Raw genomic sequence first — 16,033 nt, forward strand, 5'->3', positions numbered from 1 at the left:
CCGGTGGCTGGCGCCGGGAGGGCGGGGGCGCTGGGGCTCTGGCCGGCGGGGGGCGTGAGGCTGGCGGAGCCGCCGGCAGGCCGCCCTGGGCCTGGGTTCTTCCGGGGCGACGAGGAGGGGCTGGGGGAGGCCACGGATGGTGGGCCAGGCGACGGCGACGGGCTGGAGGCCTTGCTGGGCGCCCCCGACGGGCCCGGGGCCCTGCCGTCCAGCCGGGAGCAGCTGGCGGAGCCGCCGGGCAGCGGCTTCTGGGGGGACTGCGGGCCCGAGGGCGCACGCAGGGGGCTGGCGGGGGGCTCCGCCGCGGGCTCCGGGGAGGAACCCGTCGAGGCGTGGGGCCCCGACGTGCCAGGCTCCCGCGCGGCCCGGTCCTCGGCCGGGCTGGTCAGCTTCCTCAGTGGTCCTTCGGGGTCGGCGCTGTGCTTGCTTTGGCTGCGGGGAGAGGGGGCCAGCAGGTGAGGGGGGCTGGGGCCCTGGGGACTCCACGAGCCGCCTCAGGGAGCCAGACCATAGTTACCTGCACCCAGGCACACGCTCGCATGTGCACACACCTGCACCCAGGGACACGGACACCTGCACACACATGCACACGCCCGCACCCAGGCACACCCACACACACATGCATCCAGGCACACACTTGCATGTGCACCCAGGCGCATGCTCACACATGCACACACCTGCACTCACATGTGCACACACCTGCACGCCCACACCTGCACGTGCACACACAGACATGGACACATGCACACACACTTGCACCCATGCATGTGCTTGCACACGCACACACCTACACTCACCTGCATCCATGTACATGCACCCACATACACACACCTGAACCCAGGCACACCCAAACACACGTGTGCCCAGGCACAGGCTCACGTGTGTGCACACCTGCACTCTCACCTGCACCCATGTACATGCACCCACATACACAAACCTGGACCCATGCACACCCACACACAGCTGCACCCATGCACACACACACATGCACACACCTGCGCACTCACCTGCACCCACACGTGTGCTCGTACATGCACACACCTGTGCACTCACCTGTATCCATGTGCACACACTCACCTGCACACACCTGCACCCCTGAACATGCTTGCACATGCACACACCTGTGCACTCACCTGTATCCATGTGCACACACACTCACCTGCACACACCTGCACCCATGCACGTGCTTGCACATGCACACACCTGTGCACTAACCTGTATCCATGTGCACACACACTCACCTGCACCCAGGCTCAAAACCACACACCTACACACACCTGCACCCATGCTCACCTGCAGCCACACACACACTCGCACATGCACACACCTGTGCACTCACCTGCACCCAGGCACACACTGACATGTGCACACACCTGTACCCACCACGCACCTGCACCCACGCACCTGCACTCACCTGCACCCACACACGCTCCCACATGCACACACCTGCACACCTGCACACACCCCGCACATACCTGCAGCCTCTACCTCCCCCAGGGACGTTACCTACGGTCAGCTCTGAGGGCGGCAGGGGGGTGACGAGGGCCCGGCCGCGGGCCAGGACGCGCAGGACTGCTCCCCGAGAGCGTGGGAGAGAGGTGGACAGTGAGAGGGGGCGGCAGGGGCGCAGGCCCGTGTGAGGGTGAGAGGTGGGGCAGGTGGACTTGGACGGGTGCCCCAGAGGGACAGACAGACGGAGACCCGGCAGACAGCCGGCAGGCCCGAGGGACGGAAAGCGGCGCGCAGGCCGGCGGCCGCAGCCCCCACTCACCGTCCCTGGCTACCCCGGCTGCCGCGTCCAGAGCTCGCCGGCTGAGCTCGCTCACGACGCTGTCCACGGCCTCGTGGTGCTTTAGGAACAGCGGCCGAACGACCCGGTGGTACAGCACGTGCGCCCCGTTCCAGGGCCCGGGCATCATGCAGAACAACAGGAAGGCGCACTGCGGGCCGCCCGTGTCACCCTCGGCCTGGGCCTCCCCCTGCAGGCTCCCCCCGGGTAGGCCTGGGCCTCCTCCCTCAGACTCCACACTGGGCGGGCCTGGGCCTCCACCCTCAGACACCCCCCAAGAGGGCCTGGATCTCCTCCCTCAGACACCCCCCAGGAGGGCCTGGATCTCCTCCCTCAGACTCTCCACTGGGCAGGCATGGGCCTCCTCCCTCAGACACACCCCAGGTGGGCCTAGGCCTTCCCCCTCAGACCCCCCCAGGTGGGCCTGGGCCTCCTCCCTCAGACTCTCCACTGGGCAAGCCTGGGCCTCCTCTCTCAGACTTTCCACTGGGCGGGCCTGGGCCTCCTCCCTTAGACTCTTCACTGGGCGGGCCTGGGCCTCCTCCCTCAGACTCTCCACTGTGGCATCCCTCATCAGACACTCCCTGGGTGGGCCTGGGTCTCTCCTGTCAAACTCTCTCTAGGTGGGCCTGGGCTTCCTCCCTCAGACTCTCCACTGGGGCCTCCCCCATCAGACTCCCCCAGGGCAGGGTCTGCTCCCCCTCCCACCCCTCCTGGTCTCCTCCCGACCAGCAGGCCCCCAGGGTGGGTGGGCAGCTCCTTCCGGGACGGCCCGGGACGCGCGCCCCCGCGTCCCCCGCCCGGCCCCGCGCCCCCGCGCCCACCTTGCCCACGTAGTAGAAAGGGAACCAGGACAGGAGCAGGTCGCTGAAGAACTCCGCCAGACCAAAGAGGCCGTACACGACCCAGTAGGTGAGCCACACAGTGTCGTCTTCCTTGCTTGGGCTCTCGATGGCCTTGATACTGGGGGAGGCGCGGGTCGGCGCCAGTCAGAGGGTCGGCGCGGGTCAGGGCAGGTCGACGCAGCCTGGGCCCCCCGGCCCCCGGCCCCCCGGCCCCCCGGCCCCCCGCGGCGTGCACTCACGAGGCATAGGCGGGGTACGCAAAGCCGATGACATTGCAGAGCAGTGACGCCCCGTAGCCGAACAGAAGATACAGGCTGAGAAGAGCCGCAGCGCCTGCCGAGAGGGGCGGGCAGGGCGCTCACGCTCACACACGGCAGCTGGGGCACTCCCTGGGCCCCACCGGGCCCCAGGCCACCACCGCGTCCCCCCGGAATGGCCACCTGGCCAGGGTTTGTCGAGTGAATAAGCAATCACCTTGCGGCTACAACCGCCCCATTCCGGGCTGGGAACGAGGGGCGTGGGGGCCTAAAAATAGGGCTGTTTTGTCCTCAAGACTGGGTTCCTGGTGGCTAAGAAAGGCCACAGTCCCTCGGCGCGGCTGGCATCGGGAAAGGGGTGGAGTGGCCGCCCTGGGCTCCCCCCTCTCGGTGCCCTGGGGACACCTGGGGACTGCCCGGTGACCCTGGGGACAGAACTGCCTTGGGGTCCCCCGTCTTAATTGGAGGCAGCGAAACCCACTGGAGCGAAGCGTGCTGGGACCCGGAGAAGAAACCTCGGCTTTTGTGGGCACTCGAAGCCTGACACCAAGCAGGCAGCTCCCTGTGGGGCCTCAGTTTCCCCACCTGTAACAGGGGTGATCCCAGCCCCGGCCTCCCCGGGGTGCCGTGGGGTTAGCTAAACACCATCCGGCAGAGAACTCCTCCTCCCCCTCCTCTCCCGGCACTTCTGGGGCGCCTGCTGGACACAGTGGGGCCACACGGACACCCCCTCCCGGCGGGCAAGGGTGCCAGGGGAGCCAGGAGTGGGCGCCCCCATTCTGAAGTTCGCTGGGAAGCCGATAACAGCTGCTGTGTTTCTAAAGCGATCGCTGCGTGCCGGGCTCTTCCCTGCCTTATCTCAAAGGCCAGAAAATAAGGGAGGGTCAGAGGGAGGCGGCCCGGTTCAGAGGGAGGCAGCTCGGTTCAGAGGTGGCCAGGCAGCGAGCTCCGAGCTCCGGGCCACAGCTGCATTTCCAGCCCCTTCCTCCTCCCCCAAGGCCACCTCTGCGACCAGAGGGCAGCCCCCGCCTCCCCAGCATTAATCTTTATCTCCCAGGGTCCAAGGTCAGGAGCTGGGGGGAGGGGGCAGTGGCAGGTGCCAGAGTCCAGGCGTCTTGCTTCCAACCCGCTTCCTCCTGCCACCTGGGACACTGGCCAACTGACTGGGCGGGGGGCGGCCCCCGGGGTCCAGCACCTTCAACGGGGGTGGAGAAATGTCACCCCCCCCAGGAATCGCTGGGGGTGGGAGCGGCTCTCCCAGGCTTCCCTGCCCCCCCCCCCCCAAATCTCCTTTCCTGCAGCCTCAGCACCAGGAGGACGGCGCGGACGTCAGGGCTGGGGTGGGGGGAGCCCCAGGGATCAGCAACAGATGGGTCCCGGTGGGGGGGGGGGGTGCTCCCGCCAGGGCGGATCCAGCCTCCCTGTGCCTCGGTTTCCTTCCTGGCAACACCCAGGCTCCCAGCTGGCGCTTCCCCGCTGCCTCTCTCCCTGGTGTTCTGTAATCTCAACTGCGCTCACCCCGGCCAGGCACGGAGGCCAGGGCGCAGGGCGGGGACTGCCCAGGGCGAGTCCAGCCCCGCTCCGTGCCTGGCTGAAGGCCACACCGGGCCAGGCACCCCGGGCCTCTGGGGACCCTCCACGGAGTGCCTGGCAAGGGAATCCCTTGGCTGGTGGGAAGAAGCCCCAGGCAGGAGCTGCCCCCAAACCGTGAGGGTCCGGACAAAATATACTTGTAACTCGCTCTAGGGAGGCTTCCTGGAAGAGGCGGCAGAAGTGGTGGAGCCGCAAAGAAGGGGCAGAGAGGCAAGAGAGAGGCAGGGGTTCCCCAAAGTCCCCGAAGGAGAGGGAAGGGAGCCTGGAACCCAGCTCGTGATCGCCCCCCACCCACCCAGCGGTCAAACTACCCAACTCCACGATATTTGTGGAGCACCGGACATAAGCCCCTGAGCTGGGGGTCGAGCTGGGAGCGCCCCTCGCTCTCTTCGAGGTCCCCCCTGGAAAAACAGGAAGTTGCTACACCTGCTCCCTACACCTGCGTCCAGGCCGGGGCCCTCGCTGGGAGGCGATGCGGGTCATCCCCTGGAGCGGCTGGGAACTGGAAGAACCGGCCTTGGGCCTGGCGGGTCCCCAGGGCCGGGCAGGGGGCAGGGACGGCCTCCAGACCCGCTGGGAGCCGGGACGCGTGGAGGGGTTGCGGGCACAGGGGGGGTGTGGGGGGGGTCGTCGCCCGGGGGCGCGGGGCGGGGCCGGGGCGGGGGCTCCGGGCGGACCGAGACCCCGGCCCGGGCCCCCCACCCCGGGTCCCCGGCCTCCCCGCCGGGCAGGGCAGCTCCGCGCGGACCGAGAGCCCGCAGTCCCGGGCGCCGGCGTGCGGACGCCCCCCGCGCCGCGGCTCACCCGCCGCCAGGTACCGCTTCTCGACTCCAGTCCTGGCTTCGATCGCACCGAGCGCCTCGGTGGCCAGGTTTCTCTGCTCCAGAAAGCGCTCGAAGCGCTGGCGCAGGCCGTCCATGGCCCCCGCCGGCCCCGCGCTGGCCGCCCGCGCCCGCGCGCGCCCCCGAGCGCCGACCCCGCCACCCGCGCCGGCCAATGGGAGGGCAAGGCGGACAAAGGAGGCGGGGCCCGCCCCGGCTCCCCCGCCGCATCGCCCTCTGGCTGGCCGGGGCCCGCGCTGCCGCGACGCGGGCGGGCCGGGGCGGGGCGCGGCGGACGGCGGGCGCCTATTGGTCGGGCGGGGTGGGGCGTGACCACCGGAGGGGCGGGGCCGGAGATTATTGGACGCGCCTCAGAGGGGGCGGAGCTGGCGACATAGGAACGTGTTGGGGAGGGCGGGGCCGGTGGGCGGAGCGGAAGAAAGACTCGCGCTGATTGGAGAAGCCGGAAGGGCGTCACTGGAGGGGCGTGGCTGATCATAAAGGAGGCGGAGGCAGGGCGTGGCTAACCCGAAAGGACAACGCTGGTTGGCCCGGAGAGGAAGCAGAGCCGCCTCCAGGGGGAGGGGGGCGGAGCGAGGGGGGCGGGGCCAGATAAAGGGGTGGGTCCGTGGTGGCCAGGACTGACCCGCTCATTTAGACTTGGGTCACAAATGCGGAAACTGAGGCTCCAGAGGGTCTGGGCCCGCGGAAGAGTCGGGACCGGCGAGGACCCCTCCCCATTCCTGCCGGGGCCTCGCGCCCCTTGAGAAGGGCGCCGCAAGGGCCCTTGGGAGCTGAAGCCCGCAGGGGGTTGCTATGGCGCCGGGGGCGGGCCGGGCCGACGCGGCGGTTTGGCCGGAGGGAGGGGCTCTCGGAGGCCCCGCCCCCGCCGCGGCCCCGCCCCCGCCGCCGCCATGCGGCCCGCCCGGACTGCGCTCTGGCTGCGCCTGGCCCTGGCCCTGGGCCTCCTCGGCCCCCTGGCAGTGGGGCGGGCCTCGGCCCGGGCCCCGATCTATGTCAGCAGCTGGGCCGTGCGGGTGTCGCAGGGGCCCCGGGAGGCCGAGCGCCTGGCGCGCAAGTTCGGCTTCGTCAACCTGGGGCAGGTGGGTGGGCCCCGGGGGAGGACCGGAGGGGGTGCGGGCTGGACCCCAGTCACCCACACGCATGTCGGGAGCCCAGCTGCCCCCAGAGCCTGGGGCTTCCGGGGGCGCCCGAAGCCTCCCCAGCTGGAGGCCTGGCCTGGGCAGGGGTGCAGCGGGGAGCCCCGGCCATGCAGCTGCCCCCCACATTCCCAGATCTTCCCCGACGAGCAGTACTTCCACCTGCGGCACCGGGGCGCGGCCCAGCAGTCCCTGAACCCCCACTGGGGCCACCGCCTGCGGCTGAAGAAAGACCCCCAGGTGAGCCTGACCTGGAGGCCGGCCCCCGGGTCGCGGCCACCTCCTGGCGGCCAGCCAGCCTGCCCCACTGCTCTCCCGGTCGTTTGGCCTGGCTGTGTGACCCCTGAAAGTCACCTTCCCAGGGCTGTTCCGTGGGGACCTCACCGGGAAAAGGAGAGCAGCAGCTTAGAGAGCGCGGCTCACCCCGAAAGATCAGGGGCGCCTGCGACTCCGGGAGGGGCCGGCGGGCAAGTCCGCTGCCTGCCCCCCAGCTCCTGGGATGGACACAAGGGAACTGGTTCCCTTCACAACAGAGGACAGGGTTCCACAGGGCGCAGGGCCTGCCCGGGGACCCCCAGTGCGTTAGTGGCTGCGCTGGGACCGGGGAGGGGGCCAGGCGAGGAAAGTCGTCAAGGGGAGGCGGCATCTGGCAAGCCACAGGATGGGCGGGGAGCTGAGGGGACGGGCTGCGGCAGCTGGGAGCCAGGCACCGGGTGTGGACAGGCCGGTTCACCGGACGGCGTGCAGGAGGGAGGACGGAGTCCGCCGCCAAGTCTGCAGGGGAGCAGCTGGAAGGAAGAGGGGCCGTGCTGCTGAGATGGGGTCAGGAGCTGGTTTAGGGAACGGGAGGCCCGGTGGTGAGAGCGGGAGGAGCAGCCCAAGCAGGCACAACGGCATGTGCTAAGGGTCTGGGGTGCAGAGCAGTCGGCAGGACCCCGGAACGGCACAGCTGTGGCCGGAGGAGGTGGGGGGGGTTGCCCATGGGGGCCGTGGTAAGGACGATGGGGCGTCTACAGGTGACAGCAGTGGGAGGCAGAACGGCGGCTGGGTGACTTGGGACGAGGAGAGGACAGCTGCCCGGGGCGGAGCTGGCCTGGGGAGGGGGCTCAGCCAGAAGGGGCAGCTTTAGGAGCTGCCCGGGCAGATGGGCAAGAGTTGGAGCTGACCGTGCGGACAGGGGTAGGACTGGGGGAGGGGGTAAGGGCCGCCGCCGCCCGCGCGTCCGTGGACCCCGGAAGGGGGTGGCCGAGCACTTTGGTGGAAGACAGAGCCCCGGGCGGGCAGGGACCCCAAAGCGCGAGCCCGTGGCCGCAGCCCTCTCCCCACCCTGGGCCATGCTGTGAGGCGGGCTGCCGAGGAGGGGGCTGCCGAGGAGGGGGCTGCCGAGGAGGGGGCTGGCGGCGGGGCCGGGGCTGACTGCAGCGCGGCCCCGTTCCAGGTTCAGTGGTTTGAGCAGCAGACGCTGCGGCGGCGGGTGAAGCGCTCCTGGGTGGCGCCCATGGACCCCTGGTTCTCCAAGCAGTGGTACATGGTGAGCGGGCGGCAGGCGGGGGCACTGCGGCAGGCCAGGGAGGCCTGGTGGGGCCAGGGGCCAGGTGAGGGCAGGTGAGAGCAGGGGGCCAGGTGGGGGCCAGGAGGCCAGGTGGGGGCAGGTGAGAGCAGGGGGCCAGGTGGGGCAGTGGGCCAGGTGGGGGCCAGGAGGCCAGGTGGGGGCAGGTGAGAGCAGGGGAACAGGTGGGGGCCTGGTGGGGGAAGGGGGATGGGTGGGTGACAGGGCCGGGTGGGGCCAGGTGGGGCCAGGGTACCAGGTGGGGGCAGGTGAGAGCAGGGGGCCAGGTGGGGGCAGGTGAGAGCAGGGGACCAGGTGGGGCCAGGGGCCAGGTGGGGGCCAGGAGGCCAGGTGGGGGCAGGTGAGAGCAGGGGAACAGGTGGGGGCCTGGTGGGGGAAGGGGGATGGGTGGGTGACAGGGCCGGGTGGGGCCAGGTGGGGCCAGGGTACCAGGTGGGGGCAGGTGAGAGCAGGGGGCCAGGTGGGGGCAGGTGAGAGCAGGGGACCAGGTGGGGCCAGGGGCCAGGTGGGGGCAGGTGAGAGCAGGGGGCCAGGTGGGGGCAGGTGAGAGCAGGGGGCCAGGTGGGGGCAGTGGGCCAGGTGGGGGCCAGGGGGCCAGGTGGGGGCAGGGGGCCAGGTGGGGGACAGGGGGCCAGGTGGGGGCAGGGGGCCAGGGAGCAGGTGAGAGCAGGGGGCCAGGTGGGGGCAGGGGGCCAGGTGGGGGCAGGGGGCCAGGTGGGGGACAGGGGACCAGGTGGGGGCAGAGGGCCAGATGGGGGCAGGTGAGAGCAGGGGCCCAGGTGGGGCCAGGGGGCCAGGTGGGGCCAGGTGGGGGCAGGGGGCCAGGTGAGGGCAGGGCGGTGGGTGGGTGACAGGGCCGGGTGGGGCCAGACGAGGGCCGGGTCTGGGTGGGGCCAGGTGGGCGCATGACCCCGCGACCCCGGCCTCTGACCCCGCGACCCGGGCCGGCGCCTAGAACAACGAGGCGCAGCCGGACCTGCGCGTGCTGCAGGCCTGGAGCCAGGGGCTGTCGGGCCAGGGCGTGGTGGTCTCCGTGCTGGACGACGGCATCGAGAAGGACCACCCGGACCTCTGGGCCAACTACGTGAGCGCGCGGGCAGGGGCGGGGGCGGGGGCGGGGCGCCCGGGGGTCCCCGCGCCCGCTGACGCCGCGCCCCGCCCCAGGACGCCCTCGCCAGCTACGACTTCAACGACGACGACCCCGACCCGCAGCCGCGCTACACGGCCAGCGACGAGAACCGGTGGGTGCGGCGGGGGGCTGGGGGCGCGCGGGGGGCGCGCGGGGGCGGGCGGGCTGTGACGCGCCCCGTCGCCCCGCAGGCACGGGACCCGCTGCGCCGGGGAGGTGGCGGCCACGGCCAACAACGGCGTCTGCGGCGCCGGCGTCGCCTTCAACGCCCGCATCGGAGGTGCGGGGCCGGCAGAGGCGGGGCCTGTGGGGGCGGGGCAGGACCAGGGCGGGGCCTGCCGGCGACGGGGGGCGGGGCCGGGCCGGAGGGGCGGGGCCTGCGGGTGGCGGGGCCTGTCGGCAGCGGGGGCGGGGCCAGCAGGGAGGGGCAGGGCCTGTGGGCGACGGGGGCGGGGCCGGGCCGGAGGGGCGGGGCCTGCGAGCAGCGGGGGCGGGGCGGGACCGGCGGTGGGGCGGGGAGGGGGCGGGGCCTGCGAGTGGCGGGGGCGGGGCGGGGCGGGGCGGGGCGGGGCGGCGGGCTGCAGCGACCCCCGCGTGCAGGCGTGCGCATGCTGGACGGCACCGTCACCGACGTCATCGAGGCGCAGTCGCTGAGCCTGCGGCCGCAGCACATCCACATCTACAGCGCCAGCTGGGGCCCCGAGGACGACGGCCGCACCGTCGACGGCCCCGGCGTGCTCACCCGCGAGGCCTTCAGGCGCGGCGTGACCCAGGTGAGGCCCGGCCCGCGCCCCCCGGTGCCCGTGCCCGCGCGGCGCGCGCTGACGCGGCCTTCCCCTCGGCAGGGCCGCGGCGGGCTGGGCACGCTCTTCGTGTGGGCGTCGGGCAACGGCGGGCTGCACTACGACAACTGCAACTGCGACGGCTACACCAACAGCATCCACACGCTGTCGGTGGGCAGCACCACGCAGCGCGGCCAGGTGCCCTGGTACAGCGAGGCCTGTGCCTCCACACTCACCACCACCTACAGCAGCGGCGTGGCCGCCGACCTGCAGATCGTGAGTGGCCCCGCCACGCCTGCCCACGCGCCCAGTGCCACAGTGCCCCCACGTCGCCCGGCACCACGCTCCGCCCCACACCGCCCGGAGCCACGGCTCTGCCCCCACGCCGCCCGGTGCCACAGTGCCCCCACGTCACCCGGCGCCACGCTCTGCCCCACACCACCCAGCACATCAGCTCTGCCCCCACGCCGCCCGGTGCCACAGTGCCCCCACATCGCCCGGCGCCACGCTCTGCCCCACACCGCCCGGTGCCACGGCTCTGCCCCCACGCTGCCCGGTGCCACAGTGCCCCCACGTCGCCCGGCGCCACGCTCTGCCCCACACCACCCAGCACATCAGCTCTGCCCCCACGCCGCCCGGTGCCACAGTGCCCCCACGTCGCCCGGTGCCACGCTCCGCCCCACACCGCCCGGTGCCACGGCTCTGCCCCCACGCCGCCTGGTGCCACAGTGCCCCCACGTCGCCCGGCGCCACGCTCCGCCCCACACCGCCCGGTGCCACGGCTCTGCCCCCACGCTGCCCGGTGCCACAGTGCCTCCACGTCTCCTGGCGCCATGCTCTGCCCCACACCGCCTGGTGCCACGGCTCTGTCCACACATTACCCCACATCACCCGGTGCCACAGCCCTGCCCCATGCCACCTAGTGCCACGCTTGCCCCACATCACCTGATGCCCCAGGTTACCCGGTGCCACAACTTTGCCCCATGTCACTTGGTGCCACGGATATGCCCCCTTGTCACGTGGTGCCACAGATGTGCCCCCACGTCACCCAGTACCATGGCTTGCCCCACATCACCTGGTGCCACACGTCACCTGGTGCCACAGATCTGCCCCCATGCCGCCTAGTACCACAGCTCTGCCCCCACGTCAACCGGTGCCACGGATCTGCCCTCATGTCACCCGGGGCCATGGCTCTGGCCCTCGTTGCCCAGTGCCACAGCTCTGACACCACATTGCCTGGCATCACAGCTCTGTCCACTTTGCCTGGTGCCACAGCTCTGCCCCCGCATCACCCAGTGCCACAGCTCTGCCCATCGCCCCCCATCACCTGGCATCACACTCTACCCCCATAACAGCCCAGCACCACAGATCTGCCCCATGCTGCTAAGTGCCACGGATCTGCTCCACGTCAGTCAGTGCCACGGCTCTGCCCCCACATCACCTGGCACCATGGCTGTGGCCCCATGCTGCCTAATGCCATGGCTTGCCCCCACGTCACTTAGTGCCACACGTCACCTGGTGCCACAGCTCTGCCCCCACGTTGCCTGGCGCCACAGCTCTGCCCCACGTTGCCTGATGCCACAGCTCTGCCTCTGCTGCCCAGACTGACCCAGGGCCCGCCGCCTTAACTCCTGTCCCAAACCTTCCCTTCCACCCCACCTCCTCTCCAGCCCCGTTCGCTCCCACCCCAACCATGGGGTCTTCCCTGCACCTGCCAGGAGCCCCCTATAACTCAGCTCCAGTCGCGCTTGCCCCCAGCCTGCTCCAGGCTCCCCGAGGCTCTCAGGAGGACCCGACCCTGCCCCTGGCCTGCCTCTGGGCCACCTGCCCCCCACACCTGCCCCCCACACGAGGCCTCGGCCCATGTGGCTCGCCCTGTCCCAATGCTTTCCCCCATCCCACCCTTGCCAGCTCTCCTTTTGGATCGCCCCCACACCCCACCGCCTCCAGGCAGTCTGCCCAGACTGCCTCCCCCCAGCCCGGCCTCCTGCCCTGTGTCCCCTGGAGTGCGGGCCCGGGTCCTCAGCAGCCAGCCCCGTGCGCCCCTCTACCTGCACCCCTCCACCCTCCCAGGTCACCACGGACCTGCATCACCAGTGCACCGACAAGCACACGGGGACCTCGGCCTCCGCCCCGCTGGCCGCCGGCATCATCGCCCTGGCTCTGGAGGCCAAGTAGGTGACAGGGGTGTGGCCAGGCCCCCCGCGGCCCGATCCCTGCTCACCCAGCACCCCCCCCCCAAGCCCGTTCCTGACCTGGAGGGACATGCAGCACCTGGTGGTCCGCGCGTCGCGCCCAGCCCAGCTGCAGGCCGAGGACTGGAGCGTCAACGGCGTGGGGCGGCGAGGTGAGGGGCGGAGGGGCCGGCAGGGGACGGGTGGGCGCCAGGAGGGGGCGGCCGGGCACGGCGGGCCCTGCCCCAGCCCAGCGCTGCCTCGTCTGTGCAGTGAGCCACCACTACGGCTACGGGCTGCTGGACGCCGCGCTGCTGGTGGAGCTGGCCCGCGCCTGGACGCCCACGCGGCCCCAGCAGAAGTGCGCCGTGCGCGTGGTGCACACGCCCACGTGAGCCCGCCGCCCCGCCCCCAGCCTCCCCGCACGCCACCCCCCACCCCAGCCTGCCCCCACGCCGGCCCCTGCCACCCCAGGCCGCCCCCCTGCCAGCCCCCGCCACCCCAGGCCGCCCCCACGCCGGCCCCGCCACCCCAGGCCGCCCCCCTGCCGGCCCCCGCCACCCCAGGCCACCCCCAGCCGGCCCCTGGCCACCCCAGCCCGCCCTGCACCCCTGCCCCACCCCCAGGGGACAGGGCGGCGCAGGCTGTGGGCGTGGCCTCCTGGGCGCTCACGGCCCGCCCGCCCCCAGCACCATCCAGCCGCTGCTGCACGTGAGGAAGAACGTGTCGGCCTGCGCCGGCCACGCCAACCACGTCCGCTCGCTGGAGCACGTGCAGGTGCGGCTCTCGCTGACCTACAGCCGCCGCGGGGACCTGGAGATCGCCCTCAGCAGCCCCATGGGCACCCGCTCCACGCTCGTGGCCGTCAGGTGGGCGGGCCCGGGGCAGCGCCGTCTCAGCGCGGGCCCTGCCCGAGGGCCGCCGCAGCGGTGGTGTGTGCTGCGCTCGCGAAGCCGCGCCTCGCCTTCTCCCCCAGGCCCTTCGACATCAGCGGCCAAGGCTACAACAACTGGGTGTTCATGTCCACCCACTTCTGGGACGAGGACCCCCAGGGCACGTGGACCCTGACCCTGGAGAACAAGGGCTACTACTTCAACACGGGTGAGGCCCGGGCCCGGGGGGCGGAGGCTCCAGCTCCCCGCAGGGGCGTCCCGACGGGAGACGCCTGTGCACAGGCCCACTGCGCACAGTAGGTGTCCCGAACCCAGAGCAGGGATGCTCAGGTTACTAGGCATGCAGTGGGTGTCCAGCAACTCAGCACGCAGTAGGCGGCCAGGAACTCAGTGCACAGTAGGTGTCCAGGAACTTGAGTGCAGCAGGTGTCCAGGAACTTGGCACACAGTAGGTATCCAGGAATTCAATGCACAGTAGGTGTCCAGGAACTCAGCACACAGTAGGTGTCCAGGAACTTGGTGCACAGTAGGTGTCTGGTAACTCAGCACGCAGTAGGTGTCCAGGAACTTGGCACACAGTAGGTGTCCAGGAACTCGGCACGCAGTAGGTGTCTAGGAACTCAGTGCACAGTAGGTGTCCAGGAACTCAGCACACAGTAAGTGTCTAGGAACTCAGTGCACAGTAGGTGTCCAGGAACTTGAGTGCAGCAGGCGTCCAGTAACTTGGCACACAGTAGGTGTCCAGGAACTCAGTACGCAGTAGGTGTCCAGGAATTCAATACGCTGTAGGTGTCCAGGAATTTGGCGTGAAGTAGGTGTCCAGCAGCTCAGCACGCAGTAGGGCTCAGAGCATAGGTTACTTGGCTTGAGGTAGGTGTTCAAGATTCTTGGTGCCCGGTAACTAGGCACACAGTAGGTGCCCAGAAACTCAGTATACAGTAGGTGTTCAGGTTACTGGTGTGCAGTATGTATCCAGGAACTCGGCACACAGTAGGTGTCCAGGAACTCGGCCTGCAGAGGTATTCCGGTTACTAGGCACACAGTAGGTGTTCAGTAACTCAGCACACAGTACGTGTCCAAAAACAACACACAGGTGTCTAGGAACTCAGCGCACAATAGGTGTTCAGATTACAGGTTACTAGGCATGCAGTGAGTGTCCAGTAACTTGATGCACACAGTAGGTGTTCAGGTTACTTGGTGCACAGTAGGTATCCAGGAACTCAATTCACAGCAGGTGTCCAGGAACTCAGCGTGTAGTAGGCATTCAGATTATTTGGTGCACAGTAGGTGTTCAGGTTATGTGGCGTGTAGGTTATGTGGCTCCAGGGCGGGGGGGGCCCCGCCGTGCGGCCTGACGGCCTGTCCCCTCCCCGCGCCCGCCGCGGCCTGCCCAGGGACGCTGTTCCGCTACACGCTGCTGCTCTACGGGACGGCCGAGGACATGACCGCACGGCCCACGGGCTCCCAGGTGACCAGCAGCGCGTGCGTGCAGCGGGACACGGAGGGGCTGTGCCAGGGTGAGTGCCCGGCGCGGCGAGGACCCCCTGGGCGGCGGCAGCGGGCAGCGAGCGAGTGCGGCCGGGGCGGGCAGCGGGTGGGCGGGCGCGGCCCCACACCCTCACGCCCGGTCGCCCGCGCCCCGCACAGAATGCCGCGGGCCCGCCTACCTCCTGGCCCACCTCTGCCTGGCCTACTGCCCCCCGCGGTACTTCAACCACACCCGGCGGGCGGTGACGCCCGCGCCTGGGCGTCCTGCCGTGCCCGCCCTGCGGGTGTGCGCCAGCTGCCACGCGTCCTGCTACACCTGCCAGGGCGGCTCTGCCCGCGACTGCACCGCCTGCCCGCCGCCCGCCACGCTGGACGCGCGCCGCGGCTCCTGCTCCGGCCCTGCCGGCCCCCCGCTGGCCGCTGCCGCCGCCTGCCGCCGCCCGCCCGGGGGCATGGCGCTGGCCCTGCTGGCCGTCGCCCTCCGCGGCGTCCTCCCCGCGGGCAGCCTGCTCGGCCACTGGGGGTCGCCCCCGCCAGCGCCCCAGCTCACCCGGAGAGTCGCTGGTCAGGACCCCTGACTCCGAGCGAACCAGCCGGCCCCGAGAGACCCCAGCTGGCCCCCCGCCGCCCGCAGGCCTGGGGCAGGGTGTGTGCAATCCCGCAGCCTGCGCCGGGCGGCCCCGTGTGGAAGAGAAAGAGGCCGCTTGCCCAGGCTGGGGTGGCCCGGGGACCCCGATCATCCCTTCCCTGCCCCGCCACCTGGGGAAGGCGGAGGGAGCAAAACGACAGCACCCAACAGGCTCGGGTGCTGCGTCTGACCTTGGAAATTTGCAAATAAAGGTTGTATAGAGGTGCCAAGTCTTAGGGCTGCCGTGGGGCGCCGGGGGCCGTCCCCGTGGCCAGGGGACCAGACACCCCCCCAGTTCCGTGGGCTCCTGGAAGACCCCCTGGGTCACAGAGGACACGGGGGCCTGAGGGCCCCGAGGCCCCGGGACGTGGCCTCCACCGCTTCCCCACCTTTTTCTTTCCCATCCTGTTGGAAACGTTTTTTTCTTTTACCTTTAGACCTTCCTTTGTTCTCGCTGGCATTTAAAATAAGACACCTCCAAGAAAAAACCCAAAGTACAGCCAAACGAGACAAACAAACACCCTGCAGCCTTCGCATCCCATGAAGCCGGCAGGCTGGCGTTGGCGCACGCCTCTCCTGTCCTCTTCCTGTGTGAACCTGTGTGTGTGTGTGTGTAGAATTGTGTAGGGAGGCCCACAAACCCGAAGCCGAGAATTCTGCTGCCGTAACCAAACATCCCCAAATTACAGAAGCTTCAGCATAGAAGCTGATTTCTCCGTCACGTTAAATCCGGGTCCCGGGCTGGAGGGTGGCCCCTCCACCTCCCATATTCTTGCTGTTATTATTTTCCACCTGTGGCTGCTGCCTCACAGTCCAAAGCAGCTGCTCCAGATCCAGCCATCACACCTGCGTACCTGTCAGCAGCAAGGAGAAAATGGGAAGTGGCAGGCCTGTGCCTGGTGAA

General features: G+C 70.3%; 2 protein-coding genes across 5 annotated transcripts; one reads left to right on the forward strand and one right to left on the reverse strand.

Moving 5' to 3' along the window:
- Positions 1-256: 256 nt before the first annotated feature.
- Positions 257-5,455, reverse strand: REEP6 (receptor accessory protein 6). The gene is made up of 5 exons (XM_058282170.2): positions 5,289-5,455; positions 2,874-2,967; positions 2,614-2,752; positions 1,772-1,940; positions 257-432 (listed from the first exon to the last, which is right to left on the reverse strand). The coding sequence occupies exons 1-5, from the start codon at positions 5,401-5,403 to the stop codon at positions 395-397; spliced, it is 555 nt and encodes a 184-aa protein (XP_058138153.1). The 5' UTR covers positions 5,404-5,455; the 3' UTR covers positions 257-394.
- A 764-nt stretch (positions 5,456-6,219) lies between these two features.
- PCSK4 (proprotein convertase subtilisin/kexin type 4) lies at positions 6,220-15,359 on the forward strand. Of its 4 annotated transcripts, none has more exons than XM_058282171.2 (15): positions 6,220-6,408; positions 6,601-6,705; positions 7,904-7,996; positions 8,991-9,119; positions 9,200-9,276; positions 9,356-9,444; positions 9,765-9,937; positions 10,010-10,222; positions 12,020-12,120; positions 12,190-12,293; positions 12,394-12,511; positions 12,810-12,897; positions 13,097-13,221; positions 14,408-14,530; positions 14,661-15,359. In XM_058282171.2, the coding sequence occupies exons 1-15, from the start codon at positions 6,220-6,222 to the stop codon at positions 15,337-15,339; spliced, it is 2,406 nt and encodes an 801-aa protein (XP_058138154.1). In that variant the 3' UTR covers positions 15,340-15,359. The 4 variants fall into 4 exon arrangements, with proteins under 4 accessions (XP_058138154.1, XP_058138155.1, XP_058138156.1 ...); XM_058282172.2 differs by having other exon boundaries at positions 12,810-12,989; positions 14,661-15,197; XM_058282173.2 differs by having other exon boundaries at positions 14,408-14,481; positions 14,661-15,197.
- Positions 15,360-16,033: the final 674 nt, after the last annotated feature.

The sequence above is a fragment of the Dasypus novemcinctus genome, chromosome 19 (genome assembly GCF_030445035.2).
Source record: "Dasypus novemcinctus isolate mDasNov1 chromosome 19, mDasNov1.1.hap2, whole genome shotgun sequence".
In the NCBI taxonomy this organism is placed as follows: domain Eukaryota; kingdom Metazoa; phylum Chordata; class Mammalia; order Cingulata; family Dasypodidae; genus Dasypus; species Dasypus novemcinctus.

Coding starts and splice junctions, on each gene's coding strand:
- REEP6 (XM_058282170.2), bottom strand. CDS start 5,403: ATGGACGGCCTGCGCCAGCGCTTCGAGCGCTTTCTGGAGCAGAGAAAC. Junction 1,941..2,613: donor CTTTCTACTACGTGGGCAAG/GTGGGCGCGGGG, acceptor GGCGGCCCGCAG/TGCGCCTTCCTGTTGTTCTG. Junction 433..1,771: donor AGCCGGGGTAGCCAGGGACG/GTGAGTGGGGGC, acceptor CTCTCCCCGCAG/CCAAAGCAAGCACAGCGCCG.
- PCSK4 (XM_058282171.2), top strand. CDS start 6,220: ATGCGGCCCGCCCGGACTGCGCTCTGGCTGCGCCTGGCCCTGGCCCTG. Junction 12,512..12,809: donor CGCGTGGTGCACACGCCCAC/GTGAGCCCGCCG, acceptor GCCCGCCCCCAG/CACCATCCAGCCGCTGCTGC. Junction 12,898..13,096: donor GCTCGCTGGAGCACGTGCAG/GTGCGGCTCTCG, acceptor CTTCTCCCCCAG/GCCCTTCGACATCAGCGGCC.